The sequence below is a fragment of the Ranitomeya variabilis genome, chromosome 2 (assembly GCF_051348905.1).
Source record: "Ranitomeya variabilis isolate aRanVar5 chromosome 2, aRanVar5.hap1, whole genome shotgun sequence".
Lineage (NCBI taxonomy): Eukaryota > Metazoa > Chordata > Amphibia > Anura > Dendrobatidae > Ranitomeya > Ranitomeya variabilis.
In genome coordinates, this window is record NC_135233.1 from 615,855,914 (window position 1) to 615,874,687 (window position 18,774).

Consider the following 18,774-nt stretch of genomic DNA (forward strand, 5'->3'; position numbering starts at 1 on the left):
CCTTCGTGATTCCTCTGGGCCTTTTAATTATTGGGTATCCAAGCTGGACACATGGCATGAACTGGCTCTCTACGCCTTGGAGGTCCTGGCCTGCCCTGCTGCTAGCATTCTGTCAGAGCGGGTTTTTAGTGCCGATGTTGGAACAGATAAGCGCATCCGCCTGTCAACTGAAAATGCTGACAGGCTGACTCCTATTAAAAAAGAAGAAGGACTGGATTGGGCAAGATTTCTGTACACCACCAAGTGAAAACAGCAAAACATAACCTGTAATACATTGTCTTTTTTTGTGGAGATGTATCGTCATGCACCTCTCCCCAACCACACATGGCTATCCGCTTCCTGATTTCGTCTGTTTGGTCTTATCCTCCTCCTTATTCTCATCCTCATCAGCCACAACCAGTACAACACCAGGGTGAACGTATTCCGTGATGCAAAAGTCACTCAATTTTTGTGCAAGGGTGTTTTTCAGATGCCCGTTACTAATTAGAAACCAAAATAAACTCCCCCAAGGGGAACTGTCATCAAAACGAGATGTACGTATATTTTTCCCATTTATTCTTATATATTCCAGTTTTAATATCTCTGCTCCGTCTGTTTATGACCCAGTGTATACCTCTACAATATGAAAATATTGAAATACTACTATATATTTTTTTTCATATTCCTGTCTCTGAGCTGTTGCTAGGGACAAACATATCTCGTTGGACACAATCTGGCATCATATACATGAACCTGTGTTCACCCCTCCCTTTTGTTATCTACTTTCATCGGTGGATTCACATCCTTTTTTTTTTAATTTTACTATTTTAGCATGATTTATCTTTATGTCTCCTCAATCTCCACCACTAGGTCACCAGGCTTAACGTCTTCTGTGCCGCTACAGGCAGTCCAATTTTTGGCAAGGGTGTCTATGATGCCTATAGTATATTTTTTTAAAATGTATCCCCTTGGGGAAATGTTTGTCAGCCCATGCACTGTGTGTATGGGCATTACAAGTTTAGGAGCCACACTCCTTTACATTGGGCCTAGTTGTTAATGAGGCCTTCAGCAATGTCTCCTCATTCTCCACCACTAGATCACCATTCACCACGCTTAACATGTTCTGTGCTGCTATAGGCAGTCCAATATTTGGCAAGGGTGACTATGATTCCCATAGTATATTTAAAAAAAAATGTATCTGTGATGAGGGAGCAGCCGCCATCTTGGATATGGGGCATAATGCTGGCCTCCTATCAGAGATTGGCTTGACTCCATTTTGTCTCCTATCAGAATTCACCTTGTCACACGTCTGCAGGGACATGAGCACTCCTAGCCCCCACCTTTTTCCTACTTGAATGGAGACCCTTTAGTATGGTAATGGACTGAGACCAGTGTAGCAGGCAGATGGCACTTCAAAGCTGACTGAGGAAGCCACGCCAGCAGGGGGCATGGAGGTGCCTGGGGGCTAAATTAAAGCATACATGTCACGTGGCTACAGGAGGACACGTCTAATTGTCTTCCCAGCTGGACCGTCTACAACATGAAATTATGAATTATGGATGCATCGTCCGAGGTACAGGCTCACAAAAAATATCCTCATAGCCCTGAAGAAAATGCGCATCTGACAGTGCAACCCCCGGGTCAGTGAGCGTTCTGGAACCTGAGATATAGAGATTAGCCTCCCACAGCGATCGAATGGGTCCATGTTTGATCCCTATACGACCAGCAGAACAAACCACATGTGCCAGTACCACTCGTGTACTGATCCGATCATCCTGAGAGAAGTTATTCCATGTATTAGGTATTGGGAATAGATTCTGCAGGGAAGCTGAAGGGTGGGGATTGTTAGCCCACCCAGGTACAGGGGGGAGGGACACAGAAAGATTAATATCTGAGGAACATGGAGAGTGAGACACAACAGAAGAAGATGATGATGATGATGAAATAAGGAACAGGGCATATGCCAGCCAGAGGGGAGCAAGCACATGCTTTTTGGGGGCTGCCCGGCAACTAGAAGTCTTGTACCTGTGGAACGCAGAGCTCCCCGGCCTCCACAAGCGACCTTCAACCTGGTAAATTGACCTCCAGCTTTGTACCTCTAAGCCTTGTACTATTATTGTTGTATTTTACTCTGACTGTAACTCTTGGTATATTTTTACTGTATATTTCTTGTAATTATCTAGTGCGCCCTTTAGGCAATTAAACCATAAATTAATTTTGGGCTGATCCTTTTACTCTGATTGCGAATACCTAGCGTGGGTAACAGGGCAGTCTCCCCAGCGGCCATTTGCTCTAGGTGCAGTTCCCTTATTGACCTGAGAGACACAGGGGGTGCCGGAGAGCTGTGCCTGTGTAGTTACGCCACGGATTGGTTACTTGGGAGGAACCAGTTTTCTTCATAGTATCCCCCTTGGGAAAATGATGGTCAGCCCATGCATTGCATGTAAGGGCATTACAAGTCTAGGAGACATACTCCTTTACATTGGGCCTAGTTTTTAATGAGGCCTTCAGCAATGTCTCCTCATTCTCCACCACTAGATCACCATTCACCACGCTTAACGTGTTCTGTGCTGCTATAGGCAGTCCAATATTTGTCAAGGGTGTCTATGATGCCCATAGTATATTTTTTCAAGATGTATCCCCCTTGGGGAAATGTTTGTCAGCCCATGCACTGCATGTATGGGCATTACTAGTCTAGGAGACATACTCCTATACATTGAGCCTAGTTTTTAATGAGGCCTTCATCAATGTTCCCTCATTCTCCACTACTTCATCACTATGGTGAACATGTTGTATGCTGCTACAGACATTCAATTTTTGGGCAAGGGTGTCTATGATACTACCCATAAATAATTTTTTAAAGCAGTAACCCCCATGGGGAAATGTTTGCCAGCCCATGCACTTAGTGTATGGGCATTACAAGTCTAGGAGACCCGCTCCCTTAAATTGGGCCTAGTTTTTAATGAAGCCTTCCTCCACCTCTCATCATTTTCCACCACTAGATCACCAGGGTTCACGTGTTCCGTGCTGTTACAGACAGTTAATTTTTTTGGAAAGGGTGTCTCTGATCTCAATTAAATATTTTTTTTTATTTTTTAAATGTATCCCCCATGGGGAAATGTTTGTCAGCACATACACTTAGTGTATGGGCATTACAAGTCTAGGAAACCCGCTCCTTTAAATTGAGCCTAGTTTTTAATGAGGCCTACCTCCACCTCTCATCATTTACCACCACTAGATCACCAGGGTTCACGTGCTCCATGCTGCTACAGACAGTCAATTTTTTGGCAAGGGTGTCTGTGATTCCCATTAAATATTTTTTTAAAATTTACCCCCCATGGGGAAATGTTTGTCAGCCCATGCACTTAGTGTATGGGCATTACGAGTCTAGGAGACCCGCTCCTTTGTAATGGGACAGTTTTTTATGAGTCCCTCTTCCATGTTTCTTCCAAGGGGGATTGAGATGCGTGCAAATTTGGGTCAAGTCGGCCCTTGCATTCAATGCATAAGGAAACAGTGTTGCAGGACCATCTGAAGAATGTGAAGTGGCTTTTCATGTGGCCATCCAGTACCTGGGTTCAAAGGCTTATTGGGGTGCATATGACTTGATAGCAGGGCAGCCCTTGCATTCAATGCAACTTTTTTTCAGGAAGTCCTCCTGTACCTCTCGTGAAAGGGGTATTGGGGTGCGTTGTATTTGTTGGCAGCCCAGCCACTCACTTCATAGGCAATAACAGCATAGGAGACCCACTGTTTAATAATGGCCCTTTAAGAATATTAATGCCGCCTGATGCCCCTCTAAAAATAGGCTTTGAGACTTTAAGAGTCCCTCTTTCATAAATGAAACAAGATGTGTCTCCTTATGTGACACACACCACATGGCTAGCTAGGGTTGTTAAATGTTACAATGACATTTCCCAGTGAATGCATTTGTATTGTTTGAAAGCAATGTAAAAGTTGAAAAACGCATCAAAAACGCTGCGTGTGAACATAGCCCAAGTGGTGGAGGAGCATATTGGTCTGGGGTAAATTATTTTGCCTTATATACAAGTCATTACCCTGGAAAGGATGTACCGTAACATATTTCCCAGCAAAATCCATTTTGGTTTCGTTTTTGTATGTTTTTTGGTTATAAGTGTGAATTGGAGACCAGGTAAAAGCGTAGCAATCCAGGAAGCCTGATGACATGCTAACTCTGTGCAGGAGGCAGGCGCAGTCTGCACAGGAGGATACATTTTTCTGTTATTGCTGTCATCCTCCTTGTGGCAGAACATATAGTTCCTGTGCCTCAGAATGAAGCAACAGGGTTCACAGCAGCACAGAGTATTGCAGGAGAGACGTGTGTGCGGATATTGTGGGGGGTCACTGACTGACTCATATACTGTCAAGATCTGGATCATTAGTATCATGGAGGATTTTAGAAGAAGGGTATCTAATAGAATGGGAGGCTACATGCCGCCACTGATATAGCAGAAAGAGCAGGGTCTCAAGCAGGGCCGGACTGGCCATCGGGCATGTTCTGGCAAATACCAGAAGGGCCGGTGGCAGTCGTAGGCCGCTCGCCAGCGCCGACTCACCCCCCCGCCAGCGCCACCGCATTCAGCTATACCTGCGTCTATGACGCCAGTACAGTTGAATGCAATGATGGAGGAGAAAGCGTCCGCTGTCGCTCCCTCTCCCATCATTTCCCGCTCTGCCTCTGACACTGCGGGTGTGCGATGACGTCATATCATCGCGCACTTGCTGTGTGTCGGGCGGGCAGACTGCAGCTGCTCAGACCGGAACAGGGAGCAATGCGGGGCACGAGGAGAGTGTTTTTTTTTTTTAATATATCAATGAGTGATAACTGGATTGTGGGGCTATTGGGGGGGCTGTATTACATTCTATGGGGGCTGTGCTGTATTACATTCTATGGGGGGGATTTATTACATTCTATTGGGGCTGGCTGCATTACATTCTATGGGGCTGTGCTGCATTACATTCTATGGGGGCTGGCTGCATTACATTCTTTGGGTGGCTGTATTACATTCTATTTGGGAGGGCTGTATTACATTCTATGGGGGGCTGTATTACATTCTATGAGGGGGCTGTATTACATTATATGGGGGGCTGTATTACATTCTCTGGGGGCTACATTATATTCTATGGGGGCTGTATTATATTCTATGGGGAGGTGAGCTGTATTACATTCTATGGGGGGCTGTATTACATTCTATGGGGTGCTGTTTTATATTCTATGGAGGGGCTACATTATATTCTATGGGAGGCTGCATTATGCTCTATGAGGGGGCTACCATATATTATATATGCAGGGGCTGCATTACACTATATGAGGGGGCTGCATTATATTCTCTGGGGGGTTACATTATACTCAAGGGGCTACAATATATTCTGTGGGGTTGCTGCATTATACTCTGGGGTGGCATCATTATACTATATGTGGGCTGCATTATACTGTATCGAGGACTATGGGGAATACATTATACTATATGAAGAACTATGGGGTGCATTATACTATGGCAAGTGAATTGTACTACATGGATGACAATGGCGGGGCATTATACTATATGGAGCACTATGAGGAATGTATTATACTATTTGGAGGACTGAGGAGTGTATTATACTATATGGAGGACTGTGGCAGTGCATTATACTATATGGAGGACTGAGGAGTGTATTATACTATATGGAGGACTGTGGCAGTACATTATACTATATGGAGGACTGAGGAGTGTATTATACTATATGGAGGACTATGGGGAGTGTATTATACTATATGGAGGACTGAGGAGTGTATTATACTATATGGAGGACTGAGGAGTGTATTATACTATATGGAGGACTGAGGACTGTATTATACTATATGGATGACCGAGGTGCCCATTATAATATATGGAAGACTATGGGGTGTATTATACTAAAAAAGCAAAATGCTGCCTATTCATCGAGTGATTGGATTGTTTATGTGGGAACAGAAATCCTTGTTCTCAGCAGCACATCGCCGGTGTAAACTGTAGTCGTGCTGCTGATAACATGATACTGTATGGGGACAGATTGATCTAATTGTGATTGTTCTGTTCCCTTCATTCTTTCTCAATTGGTGTAAAGAGGCCGGGAAACAAGCAAACGACTTCACTATTGTCGATCACACTCGTTTAGCGGCCTGAGATCAGCGCATGTAAATACAGCAGAAATGCTTTGCAGGGAGACCAGGCAAGGATGATGACAGTTGCAGTTAGCACCCGGCGCCTGAGAATAGGGCAACTCTACTGCTGTTCTCAGCCGCCAGAGCATTTAATTCTGGTATGTGTAATGATTTTTAGGGTTGATGTCAGCTGCGTAATGTCAGCTGCTATCAATCCCTGGTGTAAGTAATGGAGAGGTGTCTATCAGACACCCCCACTACTAGCCCAGACCTGGCGAGACCCAGCAACTCTGAAGAGCGGTGACGGTAGTAACAATACCGCTCTTCACAGTCGCCGAGCTCAGCTCAAGACCCGGAATATCTGAAGAGCGGTGACGTTACTGATGTCACCGCTCTTCAGAGTCACCGTGTCTCAAAAGTGGCTGTAGGCAACGTTTATGGAGCATCAGAATGAGGTTCCATAGCCTTTGATCGTCTCATCCCTCCATTATCTACGAGATCCAGTTATGTAGGTAAAGTAGCGGCTTTTCATGGTACTGCAACTAAAAGCAATAAATCACCATGTGACAAGTGCGCCTGTGTAACTTCAAATGCCAGGGCTGAATTTTAGTCCCAGTTCAGCCCTGGTCTCAAGCATCACAGCATATTTTAAGAGATCAGTGATCTTTTGGCTAAAACAATTTTATTATAGAAGACAGAAATCAATGTGCAAAAAAAACTTAAGTAAAATTTGATAAATGTAAAATTAAAAAGTGCAAAAATGTGTGGTTCTGATTCAGAGTTTACCATGCCATGGCCTCCTCTCGCGTAGAAACTTCTTTGTAAGATTTTACAGCTCGGTGCGATCGCCTCCATCCAAGGTCTTGGAGAGGATTTTCTTTTGAAGGATCTCAGTCCAGAATTTGAATTTTTCCTCCTTCAATTTCGAAGACGATTTCTGCTTCAAATTGATCTCCAGGTAGAGCTCATCTGCGCCGTACTCCGGCCACGTTGTCAGACCGGGACTATTGGGGTTCCTGCAGTACACAACGTGGCATTATTATTACACAGGTCAACAAAAAAAATTTTTTTTTCTGGTGTCCAAAATATTTTAATGAATTTGGGGTATTTTTGGGGTGCTGATTCTGAATATGCTATCAGTTTTGCCAGATTGGCTCAAGTTTTTGACATTTTTGGTATCTTATTTATAGCACTTGTTGGTAAATGCGACGCATCATCTCATTAATTTCTTTGGATTAGTACTTGAACTGAGCAGTTCTCAATATAGTTTTGTGTTAATTAGTGTTCTAAAAGTTTGTTCATAGCTTGATTTTTGCACTAACTTTATGTTGTTGTCTGTTTTCCAGTGAAAAGCATGAACTCATCAAGAAGAAGTTGTCTTAACGATCCAGACTCATTCTGTTACATTTGTGGTGAATACACACTGCCAAAACATAGAAGAAACATAACAGACTTCGTAAAAAAAGTGTATTTTGCCTATTTTGGGGTTATGCTTGGGGACCAAGACAAGTTTTGGGCACCACACATAGTGTGCAAAGCATGTATCGAATTATTACGAAAATGGAGCAAAGGACAAAGAAAAAGCTTCAAATTTGGTGTTCCAATGGTGTGGAGAGAGCCAAAAAATCATCATGATGACTGTTATTTCTGTGCAGTGCAAGTGCAAGGATTCAATAAGCATAAGAAACGAAAATTGGAGTAACATGGAATCTGCAAGAAGGCCTGTCCCTCATTGTGAAGATGTGCCTGTACCTGTGTTTACCATATATAACAGTCATCATGATGATTTTTTGGCTCTCTCCACACCATTGGAACACCAAATTTGAAGCTTTTTCTTTGTCCTTTGCTCCATTTTCGTAATAATTCGATACATGCTTTGCACACTATGTGTGGTGCCCAAAACTTGTCTTGGTCCCCAAGCATAACCCCAAAATAGGCAAAATACACTTTTTTTACGAAGTCTGTTATGTTTCTTCTATGTTTTGGCAGTGTGTATTCACCACAAATGTAACAGAATGAGTCTGGATCGTTAAGACAACTTCTTCTTGATGAGTTCATGCTTTTCACTGGAAAACAGACAACAACATAAAGTTAGTGCAAAAATCAAGCTATGAACAAACTTTTAGAACACTAATTAACACAAAACTATATTGAGAACTGCTCAGTTCAAGTACTAATCCAAAGAAATTAATGAGATGATGCGTCGCATTTACCAACAAGTGCTATAAATAAGATACCAAAAATCTCAAAAACTTGAGCCAATCTGGCAAAACTGATGACATATTCAGAATCAGCACCCCAAAAATACCCTAAATTCGATGAAATATCTTTGGCACCAAAAATGCTGTTGACCAGTGTTATTATTGGGCAGGATAATTAGGTGACGCCATGTGCGGTCATTCTTGTATGGAGCATGGTCTTACCCAGTGCGAGCGAAGTTCGCCCAGTATTTCATTATGGTTCTGGCCAGGCTTTTCTCTTCCTGGGTTGCAGGACCTGAGAAAGAAAACAGAATCAGCATAAGTCCATGTTCAGATTACGTTACCATCACACACTTGTGGCTCCATAAGAAGGACCAAAACATCAGAGCTGGACAGAACCATTTATTACGGAGTTGCTTCGTACAGTAGACTTCATTTTTGAAGTGGCCTCTGGATAAGAAATCTCATGCGCAGCCTCTCTTTCTACCTCCATCAGGAGCTTCACCATCTTGCCTACATGACACGTCTGGCAGAAATGCGCTGAACCTCTATCCCGATACTATATCACGACTCACCGAAGTAGATGGTGCCGTCCCTCAGGAAGGGTCCTCCAGACACAAAAATGAGCTCATCGGTGTGATCGGCCTTCACAAAGTCTGGTCTCATGTGATCTAGTAAGCTTGGTGGGTGCTGGTACTCATAGAAATACACAGGGACTCCCATATCTATCGAGAAATAAAGATAATATACAGTCTGCACACTTATTATTATTATTCTGACTGTTGGCTGCAGAACGAGTTAACTGAGAACCTTATAGTGAGCTGGAGAGTTGGTAACTCTTACCTTTGTTCTTCTGAGCTCCTCTCAGCTCCGCTTTCATAAATCAGGGGAGAGCAGCTCACTGACCAATTCTCAGATAGATCATTCTTCAGTAATAGACACTATAGAAGGTGAAATTATTCTCTATGTACCTCGATGGGATTTTGCAGTCTTTAGAGCCGGTATAACGAACATGAGATCGCCACACAAATCCTGGAAGCGGTCACGAATCTCCTCTGGGTCCGTGGCATCACCAACATATTCGTCCACCACGTGAGGAATGGCTTCTGGCCTCTGACCCTAAACAAAAGACAGCAAGAATCATGGACCCAGAAAAGGAGTCGGATAATAGGAGCATAAGCGCTCCGCGCTCGTCGTCTCTCACCAGCAGCAGAGCGTTATGTAGTATCACCGCCACTGACTCCCGCGTCATCCCGGCTGCTACCTCCGTTATATTCAAGAACTAAACACAAAGGTAAATCGTGTTTTACAGCACAGAAACAACTTACAAAAACTTCACCTTCCTCCATACTCAGGAGTCCTCCTGTATTCTGATTCCGCACAGTATTTTTATTTATTGGAGCAGCAGTTTGTGCTTCAGATCTATTTTTCCTCTTGTAACTTAAAGGGTTATTCCCATCTCCAAGATCCTATCCCGATATGTAGTAGGTGTAATAATAATAATATATGCTAATACCTCCAATTAGACATGTAGTATAGTTCTTCTGATTTGCCATGTCTCTATCCTCGTGTGCAGGCTTTGCAGGACCTTGGGTATCCATGGTTACGGCCACTGATATAGGGACAGTTAGTTGACTAGTTGCTTCTGATCGTAACCATGGTCTTGCAATGCCTGCACATGAGGAATAAGACAAAGTGAATCAGAAAAACTATACTACATTTCTAACTGGAGTTATTTGCATATATTATCAGGGTATTACTGCCCTTACTGGTGTACGGGGCAATATTCAGCTGTTCTGTCAGTAACTGGATGTGGATCCTCAGACAGAAGTCCAATTGCAATTTATTGCCAGCAGGACCAGCTTCCTATACTGCTATAGGAGCCGCCAGCCAATCAGAGGCCTTCAGCTGACATTGGCGTGCACTTTACCAGCATATGACGTCACTGTCATGTGCCGTCACTGTCATGTGCCATCGCGTTCGCACCTCAAATGGTTGAGGAAGAGGACGGGACACAGCTGGACCCCGGTCGGGTACAGAGAAACTTTTTTTTAAATTGAAATCTGCAATAATGGGAGACATATGGTGGCAGGATGGAGACATATGGGGGGCAGGACGGAGACACATAGGTGAGCAGCATAGAGACATATGGGGACAGGATGGAGACACAAGGGGGAGCAGGATGGAGACATATGGGGAGGCAGGATGGAGACACATGGGGAGGCAGGATGGAGACACATGGGGGAGCAACATGGAGACCTATGGGGCAGGACAGAGACACATAGGGGAGAAGGATGGAGACATATGGGGGAGCAGGATGGAGACATGAGGGGAGCAGGATGGAGACATATGGGGAGGCAGGATGGAGACACATGGGGGAGCAGGATGGAGACATATGGGGGAGCAGGGTGGAGACATGAGGGGAGCAGGATGGAGACATATGGGGAGGCAGGATGGAGACATGAGGGGAGCAAAATGGAGACATATGGGGAGGAGGATGGAGACACATGGGGGAGGCAAGATGGATATATATGGGGGAGCAGGATGCAGACATGAGGGGAGGCAGGATGGAGACATATGGGGGAGGCAAGATGGAGACACAAAGGGGAGGCAGGATGGAGACACATGGGGGAGCAGGATGGATACATATGGGGGCAGGATGGAGACACATGGGGGAGGCAAGATGGATATATATGGGGGAGCAGGATGCAGACATGAGGGGAGGCAGGATGGAGACATATGGGGGAGGCAAGATGGAGACACAAAGGGGAGGCAGGATGGAGACACATGGGGGAGCAGGATGGATACATATGGGGGCAGGATGGAGACACATGGGGAGGCAGGATGGAGACACATGGGGAGGAGGATGGAGACATATGGGGGCAGGATGGAGACACATGGGGAGGAGGATGGAGACACATGGGGAGGCAGGATGGATACATATGGGGGAGACACATGGTGTAATAATTATAGGGGATAACTCAGGAGACTCTTTGCGTGGAACAAGACAACTACAGGACACAGTTTTATAAGTGGTAAAGTCTATATTATCACACGGTGATTCAAACAGGTGCAGAGAGAAACTCAAGTCCACAACACTTGGTGTAAATATTAAACGCAGCTAAGCAGTCTATAGGGAACTTCAGAGGAAAATGCAATCAAGCAGAAAGTCTATGAAGCACAGTTATTCTTGAGGATACTTGACCACGAATAAATCCTTGTCTTAGTCCAAACACAGATAGATGAGCTTATAAGGCAGTTCAAATAATATCTTAGCTCAACCAGGGAGGCCTGGTTAATAGTCTCAGGTTTTTGCAGAGCAGCAAACGCTTACATGTCCAGCAAATGCAGACGGAAGTAAATACGAGCAGCAGATGAAGGAGGATTTCTGGAAACTGGTGTATGCAGCAGGGACTCAGAGCAGAGTAGCAGGATCACCACACAGGTTCACAGGAGCAGGTATATAGCCAGGGAGTAATCAGAGGTCAGGAGCTGGATGCAAGGCAGAATACTCTAGCACAGACTGAAGGCTGGGGTGGAGTTTTATAGCAGGAAGACACAGTGCACATGAGACCAAAGACGCCATCTTGGAAAAGGGCAGTAATGCACAAAAGGTAAAAAATGTTCAGAGTCCTGACATTACTCCCTCCTTAGAAGCAGCCTCAGGACGATCCTGGACCTGGTTTCTCAGGGAATCTCTGATGGAAACGAGAAATCTTCTGTTGGGCATTGATGTTTCCACAGGTTCCCAAGAGTCTTCCTCAGGGGGATATCCCTGCCATCTTATCAGATATTGGAGCCGATTCCTGCGAATCCTGGAATCAATAATTTCCACCACCACAAATTGTTCTTGCCCATCAATCACCACAGGCTGCGGAAGTGGCACAACACGTCCCTGGAAGGTATTAGGAGATACAGGCTTTAGTAAAGATACATGAAAAACTGGGTGTACCTTCATAGTCCTAGGCAGCTTCAGCCGGCAGGCCACAGAGCTCACAATACCGTTGATCTTGAAAGGGCCAATGAATTTCTGTCCAAGTTTTTGTGAAGGAACGTTTAACTTCAGATTCTTAGTTGCTAACCACACGGAATCTCCTACCTTGAACATGGGTGCAGGTTTACGGAATCTATCAGCCGATCTCTTATAACGTTCTTGAGCTGTGGTCAGGGATTCCTTCAGAACCTCCAGATTTTGTCTCATCGCAGTCAGCCTTTCCTCCACTGCCGGAACCGGAGAATTACCGTATTTTCCGGCATATAAGACGACTGGGCGTATAAGACGACCCCCCAACTTTTCCAGTTAAAATATGAAATCTTCTTAAAAGTCGGGGGTCTTCTTATATGCCGTATGTCGTCTTATTGGGCCGGTGACTAATGTGCCTTTTGGGGTGGGGAGTGGTCCCGATGATGAAGAGGGGGCGTCTCACAGGAAAGTGTGAGTGGAGTAGCCCCCTATTACCTCATTGCGGCAGCGTGGGGGTCTCTGTGCTGGGGAGCGGCGGCTCCTCATTGCGGTAGCATAGGGTTTCTGTGCTGGGAGCGGCAGCTCCTCTTCGTGCCGAGGGGCGGTGCATCTTCTTGCAGCGTCGGGACTCCTCCGGCATCTCCTCAAGGCCCGGAGGCACCGGCAGCTCCATTGCTGCGATGCGGTGGCCTCCGGGAAAATGGCCGCTGGGGGTGGCGCATGCTCAGATTCAGATCTCGTCTACCGAGATCTCGGGACGAGATCTGAATCTGAGCATGCGCCGCCCCCAGCGGCCATTTTCCCGGAGGCCACCGCATCGCAGCAATGGAGCTGCCGGTGCCTCCGGGCCTTGAGCAGATGCCGGAGGAGCCCCGGCGCTGCAAGAAGATGCTCCGCCCCACAGCACAGAGCCCCCACGGCACGAAGAGGAGCTGCCGCTCCCAGCACAGAAACCCTATGCTACGGCAATGAGGAGCCGCCGCTCCCCAGCACAGAGACCCCCACGCTGCCGCAATGAGGTAACAGGGCTACTCCACTCACACTTTCCTGTGAGACGCCCCCTCTCTTCATCATCGGGACCACTCCCCCCCCCCCACCCACCATATGCACATTTGTCTGTACCCGGCGTATAAGACGACCCCCGACTTTTAAGAAGATTTTGAGGGGTTAAAAAGTCGTCTTATACGCCGGAAAATATGGTAATTGGAGACCTAGGTAAAATACACGGATGATAACCCAGATTGGCAAAGAAAGGTGTAAATTTAGTGGAGGCGCTCTGAGAATTATTATATGAAAATTCGGCTAACGGCAGCAACTCCAACCAATCATCCTGGAGATGGCTGACATAGCATCTTAGATATTGTTCCAGCGTCTGGTTGGTACGCTCAGTCTGACCATTTGTCTGGGGATGGTAAGCGGAAGAGAGACAGACATTAATATTGAGTGCAGAGCAAAACCCCTTCCAGAATCTTGAAGTGAACTGTACTCCACGGTCAGAGATGATCTCATACGGAACCCCATGCAACCGAAAGACATTCTGTATAACCAAGTTCACTGTATCTTTAGCTGAGGGGAGGCCGGTGCATGGAACAAAATGAGCAGCTTTAGTCAGGCGATCAACTACCACCATGATTGTATTCATGCCCCCCGATGTAGGCAGCTCCACAATAAAGTCCATTGATATAGACCCGTAGGTGCCACATGAGGAGTCTTGTAATGAGCACATACCTCGCAAGAGAGAACATAGTCATTGGTATCCTTCAGGCAAGTTGGCCACCAGAAGAATCGGCTCAGGAACTCTTGTGTCTTCTGTACCCCCCTGTGACCAGCCAACTTGGAGTCATGTACCAACTTGAGGATCTGCAGACGGACGACCTCAGGGACGTAGATACGTCAATCTCTGAACCACATGCCACCCTTAAAGACAAGATTAATATCCACAGGTGGGTTGGCCAGAAATACATCACCGTCATAGGCCTCCCTGCACTCCTTCCACAAGTCCTGATCGTGGATAACTCCGATGAAATTGGCATCACATAGAATGGTCTTGGACGGGGCTCCAGGTACGGAATCCGCAGCATGGATTCGGGATAAAGCATCAGCCTTCCCATTACGAGAACCTGGACGGTACGAGATAACAAAGTTAAATTGATTTAAAAATAAGTTCCAATGAGCCTGACGAGGAGAAAGACATCTAGCGGATCTAAGGAACTCTAAATTGCGATGGTAAGTTAGCACTATGATCTGTTGTGCAGCTCCTTGCAGATGAAGCCTCCATTCTTTGAAAGCTGCAATAATAGCCAGCAATTCCTTGTCTCCCACGTCGTAATTCTTCTCTGCTGAGGTTAGTCTACGGGAAAAGAAAGCACAAGGATGTAGCAGACCCTTCTCTCCAGTTCTTTGGGAGAGAATAGCCCCCAAAGCATTATCGGAAGCGTCCACCTCCACAATGAATGAAAGTGTTGGATCTGGGTGTATCAACAGCAGTGCTGATGTGAAACAGATCTTAAGTCGATCAAAAGCTTCTTGAGCCTGTGATGACCACTTAAAGGGCTTTTCCTTCTTTGTCAAGGAAGTAATGGGACGGACAATATCAGAAAATTTTCGAATGAAGCGTCTGTAGAAATTTGCAAAACCAATAAAACGTTGGCCCTCCTTAAAGTTCTTGGGTACCGGCCAGTCAAGGATAGCCTGAATCTTACCAGATTCCATGTTCAGCCCCTGAGGAGAGATGATATAACCTAAGAACTGTATCTCAGAACGATGGAACACGCATTTCTCCGGCTTAATATACAGATGGTTCTCTTTCAGACGTCTTAAAACAGTTTTGACATGTTCTTCATAGTCCTGTAAAGAGTCAGAAAAGATTAGTATATCGTCCAAATAGATCACCACAAACTGGTCCAACAAATCTCTGAAAATGTCATTAGCAAGGTGTTGAAACGTTGCAGGGGCGTTACAAAGCCCGAAGGGCATCACAAGATATTCAAAGTGTCCATACCGGCATCTGAATGCTGTCTTCCACTCATCCCCTGGACGAATACACATCAAATTATAAGCCCCACGAAGATCCAGTTTAGAGAACACCTTAGCATGGCGGACTCTTTCCAGTAATTCGGGAATCAGAGGCAAAGGGTAACGGTTTCGTACGGTTACCTTATTGAGTTCCCGATAGTCAACAAAGGGTCTCAGGGTCCCATCCTTCTTTTTTACAAAAAATATAGGTGCCCCTGCTGGTGAGGAAGAAGGACGTATGTAGCCTTTGGCCAGATTTTCATCAATATACTCCTTTAAGGCTTGAAGCTCAGGTGCCGCCAAAGGGTATAAGTTACCAAAAGGAATAGCTGCCTCAGGAAGCAGCTCAATGGGACAGACATAATGCCTGTGTGGAGGAAGCTGATCTGCATTCTTCTTGTCACAGATGTCCGAGAACTCTTTATATGCTGGAGGTAAAGAAAATACCTGTACATGTGTTTCAGTAGCCATGGACTCCGGGACAGCTTCTGTTAACGCTGAGTTGCTCCTTGTTGGAAAGGTAATCTCCTTGGTCTCCCAGTTGATAATTGGGTTCTGAGAACGCAACCAAGGAATGCCTAAAATCGCAGGAAAATGAGAAGAAATTAGCAGGAAAGAAAGTTGCTCCTGATGATTAGGCTCCAACACAATTTCAAGGGGTACGGTCTCCTGATCCACAGGCCCAGAGATTAAAGGTGACCCATCCACTGTTTCCATGGTAATTGGAGAGGCTCTTTGCTGAATTTCAATACCATGTTCCTTGGCAAATGCGATATCCATGAAATTGCCACCTGCACCAGAGTCAAACACAGCTGCACTGGAAATCCACTGTCCTGAACACAGGATCTTAATAGGGAGAGAACAGTGAGAGTTCTTTTCCTTCAGCTCCTTGGGGGGTGAAGTCATAGAAAGTGAATGGAATACAGCATTTAAAGGCAGGCTACATTCAGAGATGTCAGATTCATCATCACAGTTGTCATACTCCGCTACTGCTGCTAGCACCTTGTTAGGCCTTCTAGGACACTTAGGACAATTGATCAAGAAGTGGTCAGATTGGCCGCAGTAGAAACATAGACTTTCACGAAGGCGATGCTCCCGGCGCTCATTGATCTCGCGCCTCTGAACGGAATCAATTTGCATGGTCACCATTTCCACCTCCCGAGAGGTTTTACCTGCAGGCTCTTTGGAAGGAAGGGAAAAGTTAGAAATACGGTTATAAGCAGCAAATTTCTCCTGCCTACGCTCAGTAAGGCGAATGTCTATGCGCACACAATGCTGTATAAATGTCTCTAGCTCTTGTGGTGACTCAGAGTGAGCTAGTTCATCTTTTATAATACTAGACAGACCCCTTTTAAAAATAGGCAATTGTGCATAACTGTCCCAATTGGTATCTACCGCTAATCTCCTGAATTCAGTGGCATATTCAATAACAGAACGTTTAGCCTGGCGTAAAGACAACAAAGCAGATTCAGCGGTTGCACGGCGATTAGGGTCATCAAACATTAATGCCATAGCGGCCAAGAAATCATCCAAGTTATTTAACCGTGGGTCACGAGACTCAATCATCGGATTCGCCCAGGCGAGCGCTCGTGAGGTCAGTAGCATTATTACACACAATACTTTAGATCTATCAGTAGGAAAACGGTCAGCATGCACATCAAAATATAGCATACATTGATTCAAAAAGCCACAAAATTTGTCGCGATCACCATTAAATCTGAAGGAGGCAACTTAGGTGGGCTAGCTGGTGGCGGTTGCCCAGAGGGTAATGTCCTGGGAAGCCCGTCCATACTGGGACCCTATGCCAGCAAGTTTGTTTTCCTGGGCTGCCATGCGGTTGCTTAAGTCCTGCAAAGTTTGTCCAAACACTTGTTGATTGTGTTCAAAGCTTCCAAACTTCTTTTGCAGACCTTCCACATCTTTCTGCAGTGATCTAATTATGGAAAACACCTGCTCTAGTCTGCTTTCTGCAGTCATTGTTCCAGCAGTCTCCTTTTTTTTTAGGCTAGAGTATCCTGTAATAATTATAGGGGATAACTCAGGAGACTCTTTGTGTGGAACAAGACAACTACAGGACACAGTTTCATAAGTGGTAAAGTCTATATTATCACACGGTGATTCAAACAGGTGCAGAGAGAAACTCAAGTCCACAACACTTGGTGTAAATATTAAACGCAGCTTAGCAGTCTATAGGGAACTTCAGAGGAAAATGCAATCAAGCAGAAAGTCTATGAAGCACAGTTATTCTTGAGGATACTTGACCGCGAATAAATCCTTGTCTTAGTCCAAACACAGATAGATGAGCTTATAAGGCAGTTCAAATAATATCTTAGCTCAACCAGGGAAGCCTGGTTAATAGTCTCAGGTTTTTGCAGAGCAGCAAACGCTTACATGTCCAGCAAATGCAGATGGAAGTAAATATGAGCAGTAGATGAAGGAGGATTACTGGAAACTGGTGTATGCAGCAGGGACTCAGAGCAGAGTAGCAGGATCACCACACAGGTTCACAGGAGCAGGTATATAGCCAGGGAGTAATCAGAGGTCAGGAGCTGGATGCAAGGCAGAATACTCTAGCACAGACTGAAGGCTGGGGTGGAGTTTTATAGCAGGAAGACACAGTGCACATGAGACCAAAGACGTCATCTTGGAAAAGAGCAGTAATGCACAAAAGGTAAAAAATGTTCAGAGTCCTGACACATGGGGGAGTAGGATGGAGACTCATGGGGGAGTAGGATGGAGACACATTGGGAGGCAGGATGATACATATGGGGAGACAGGAAGGATACATATGGGGAGCAGGATGGAGACATGGGGAGCAGGATGGATACATATGGGGGAAGCAAGATGGAGACATATGGGGGAACAAGATTGAGATATATGGGGGATCAAGATGGATACGTATGGGGAGGAGGATGAAGACATATGGGGAGGAGGATGGAGATACATGGAGGAGCAGGATGGAGACACATGGGGGAGCAGGATGGAGACACATAGGAAGGAGGATGGAGACACATGGGGGAGCAGGATGTAGACATATGGGGGCAGGATAGAGACACATGGGGGAGGTAGGATGGGGACAAATGGGGGAGCAGGATGGAGACATGGGGGAGCAGGATGGAGACACATGGGGGAATGGGATAGAGATATATGGCGGATCAAGATGGATACGTATGGGGAGAAGGATGAAGACATATGGGGAGGAGGATGGAGACGAATGGGGGAGCAGGAAGGAGACATATGAGGAGCAGGATGGAGACATATGGGGAGGAGGATGGAGACATGTGGGGAGCACGATGGAGATATGAGGGAGCAGGATTGAGACATATGGGTGAGCAGGATTGAGACACATGGGGAGGCAGGATGGAGACACATGGGGAGGCAGGATGGAGACACATGGGGAGCAGGATGGAGGCACATGGGGGAGCAGGATGGATACATATGGCGGAGGCAGGATGGAGACATATGGGTAA

General features: G+C 45.7%; 1 protein-coding gene across 2 annotated transcripts in view; it reads right to left on the reverse strand.

The window, feature by feature from the left end:
- Window positions 1–6,793: 6,793 nt before the first annotated feature.
- LOC143807350 (fatty acyl-CoA hydrolase precursor, medium chain-like) overlaps window positions 6,794–18,774 on the reverse strand; it is a 155,681-nt gene continuing 143,700 nt past the window's right edge. For both annotated transcript variants that reach the window (XM_077288794.1, XM_077288795.1), the window contains 5 exons: window positions 9,530–9,607; window positions 9,297–9,444; window positions 8,901–9,050; window positions 8,548–8,620; window positions 6,794–7,140 (listed from right to left, as the gene is read on the reverse strand). In XM_077288794.1, the coding sequence (XP_077144909.1) occupies window positions 6,954–7,140; window positions 8,548–8,620; window positions 8,901–9,050; window positions 9,297–9,444; window positions 9,530–9,607 (636 nt within the window). In that variant the 3' untranslated portion in view covers window positions 6,794–6,953. The remainder of the gene's footprint in view (window positions 7,141–8,547; window positions 8,621–8,900; window positions 9,051–9,296; window positions 9,445–9,529; window positions 9,608–18,774) is intronic.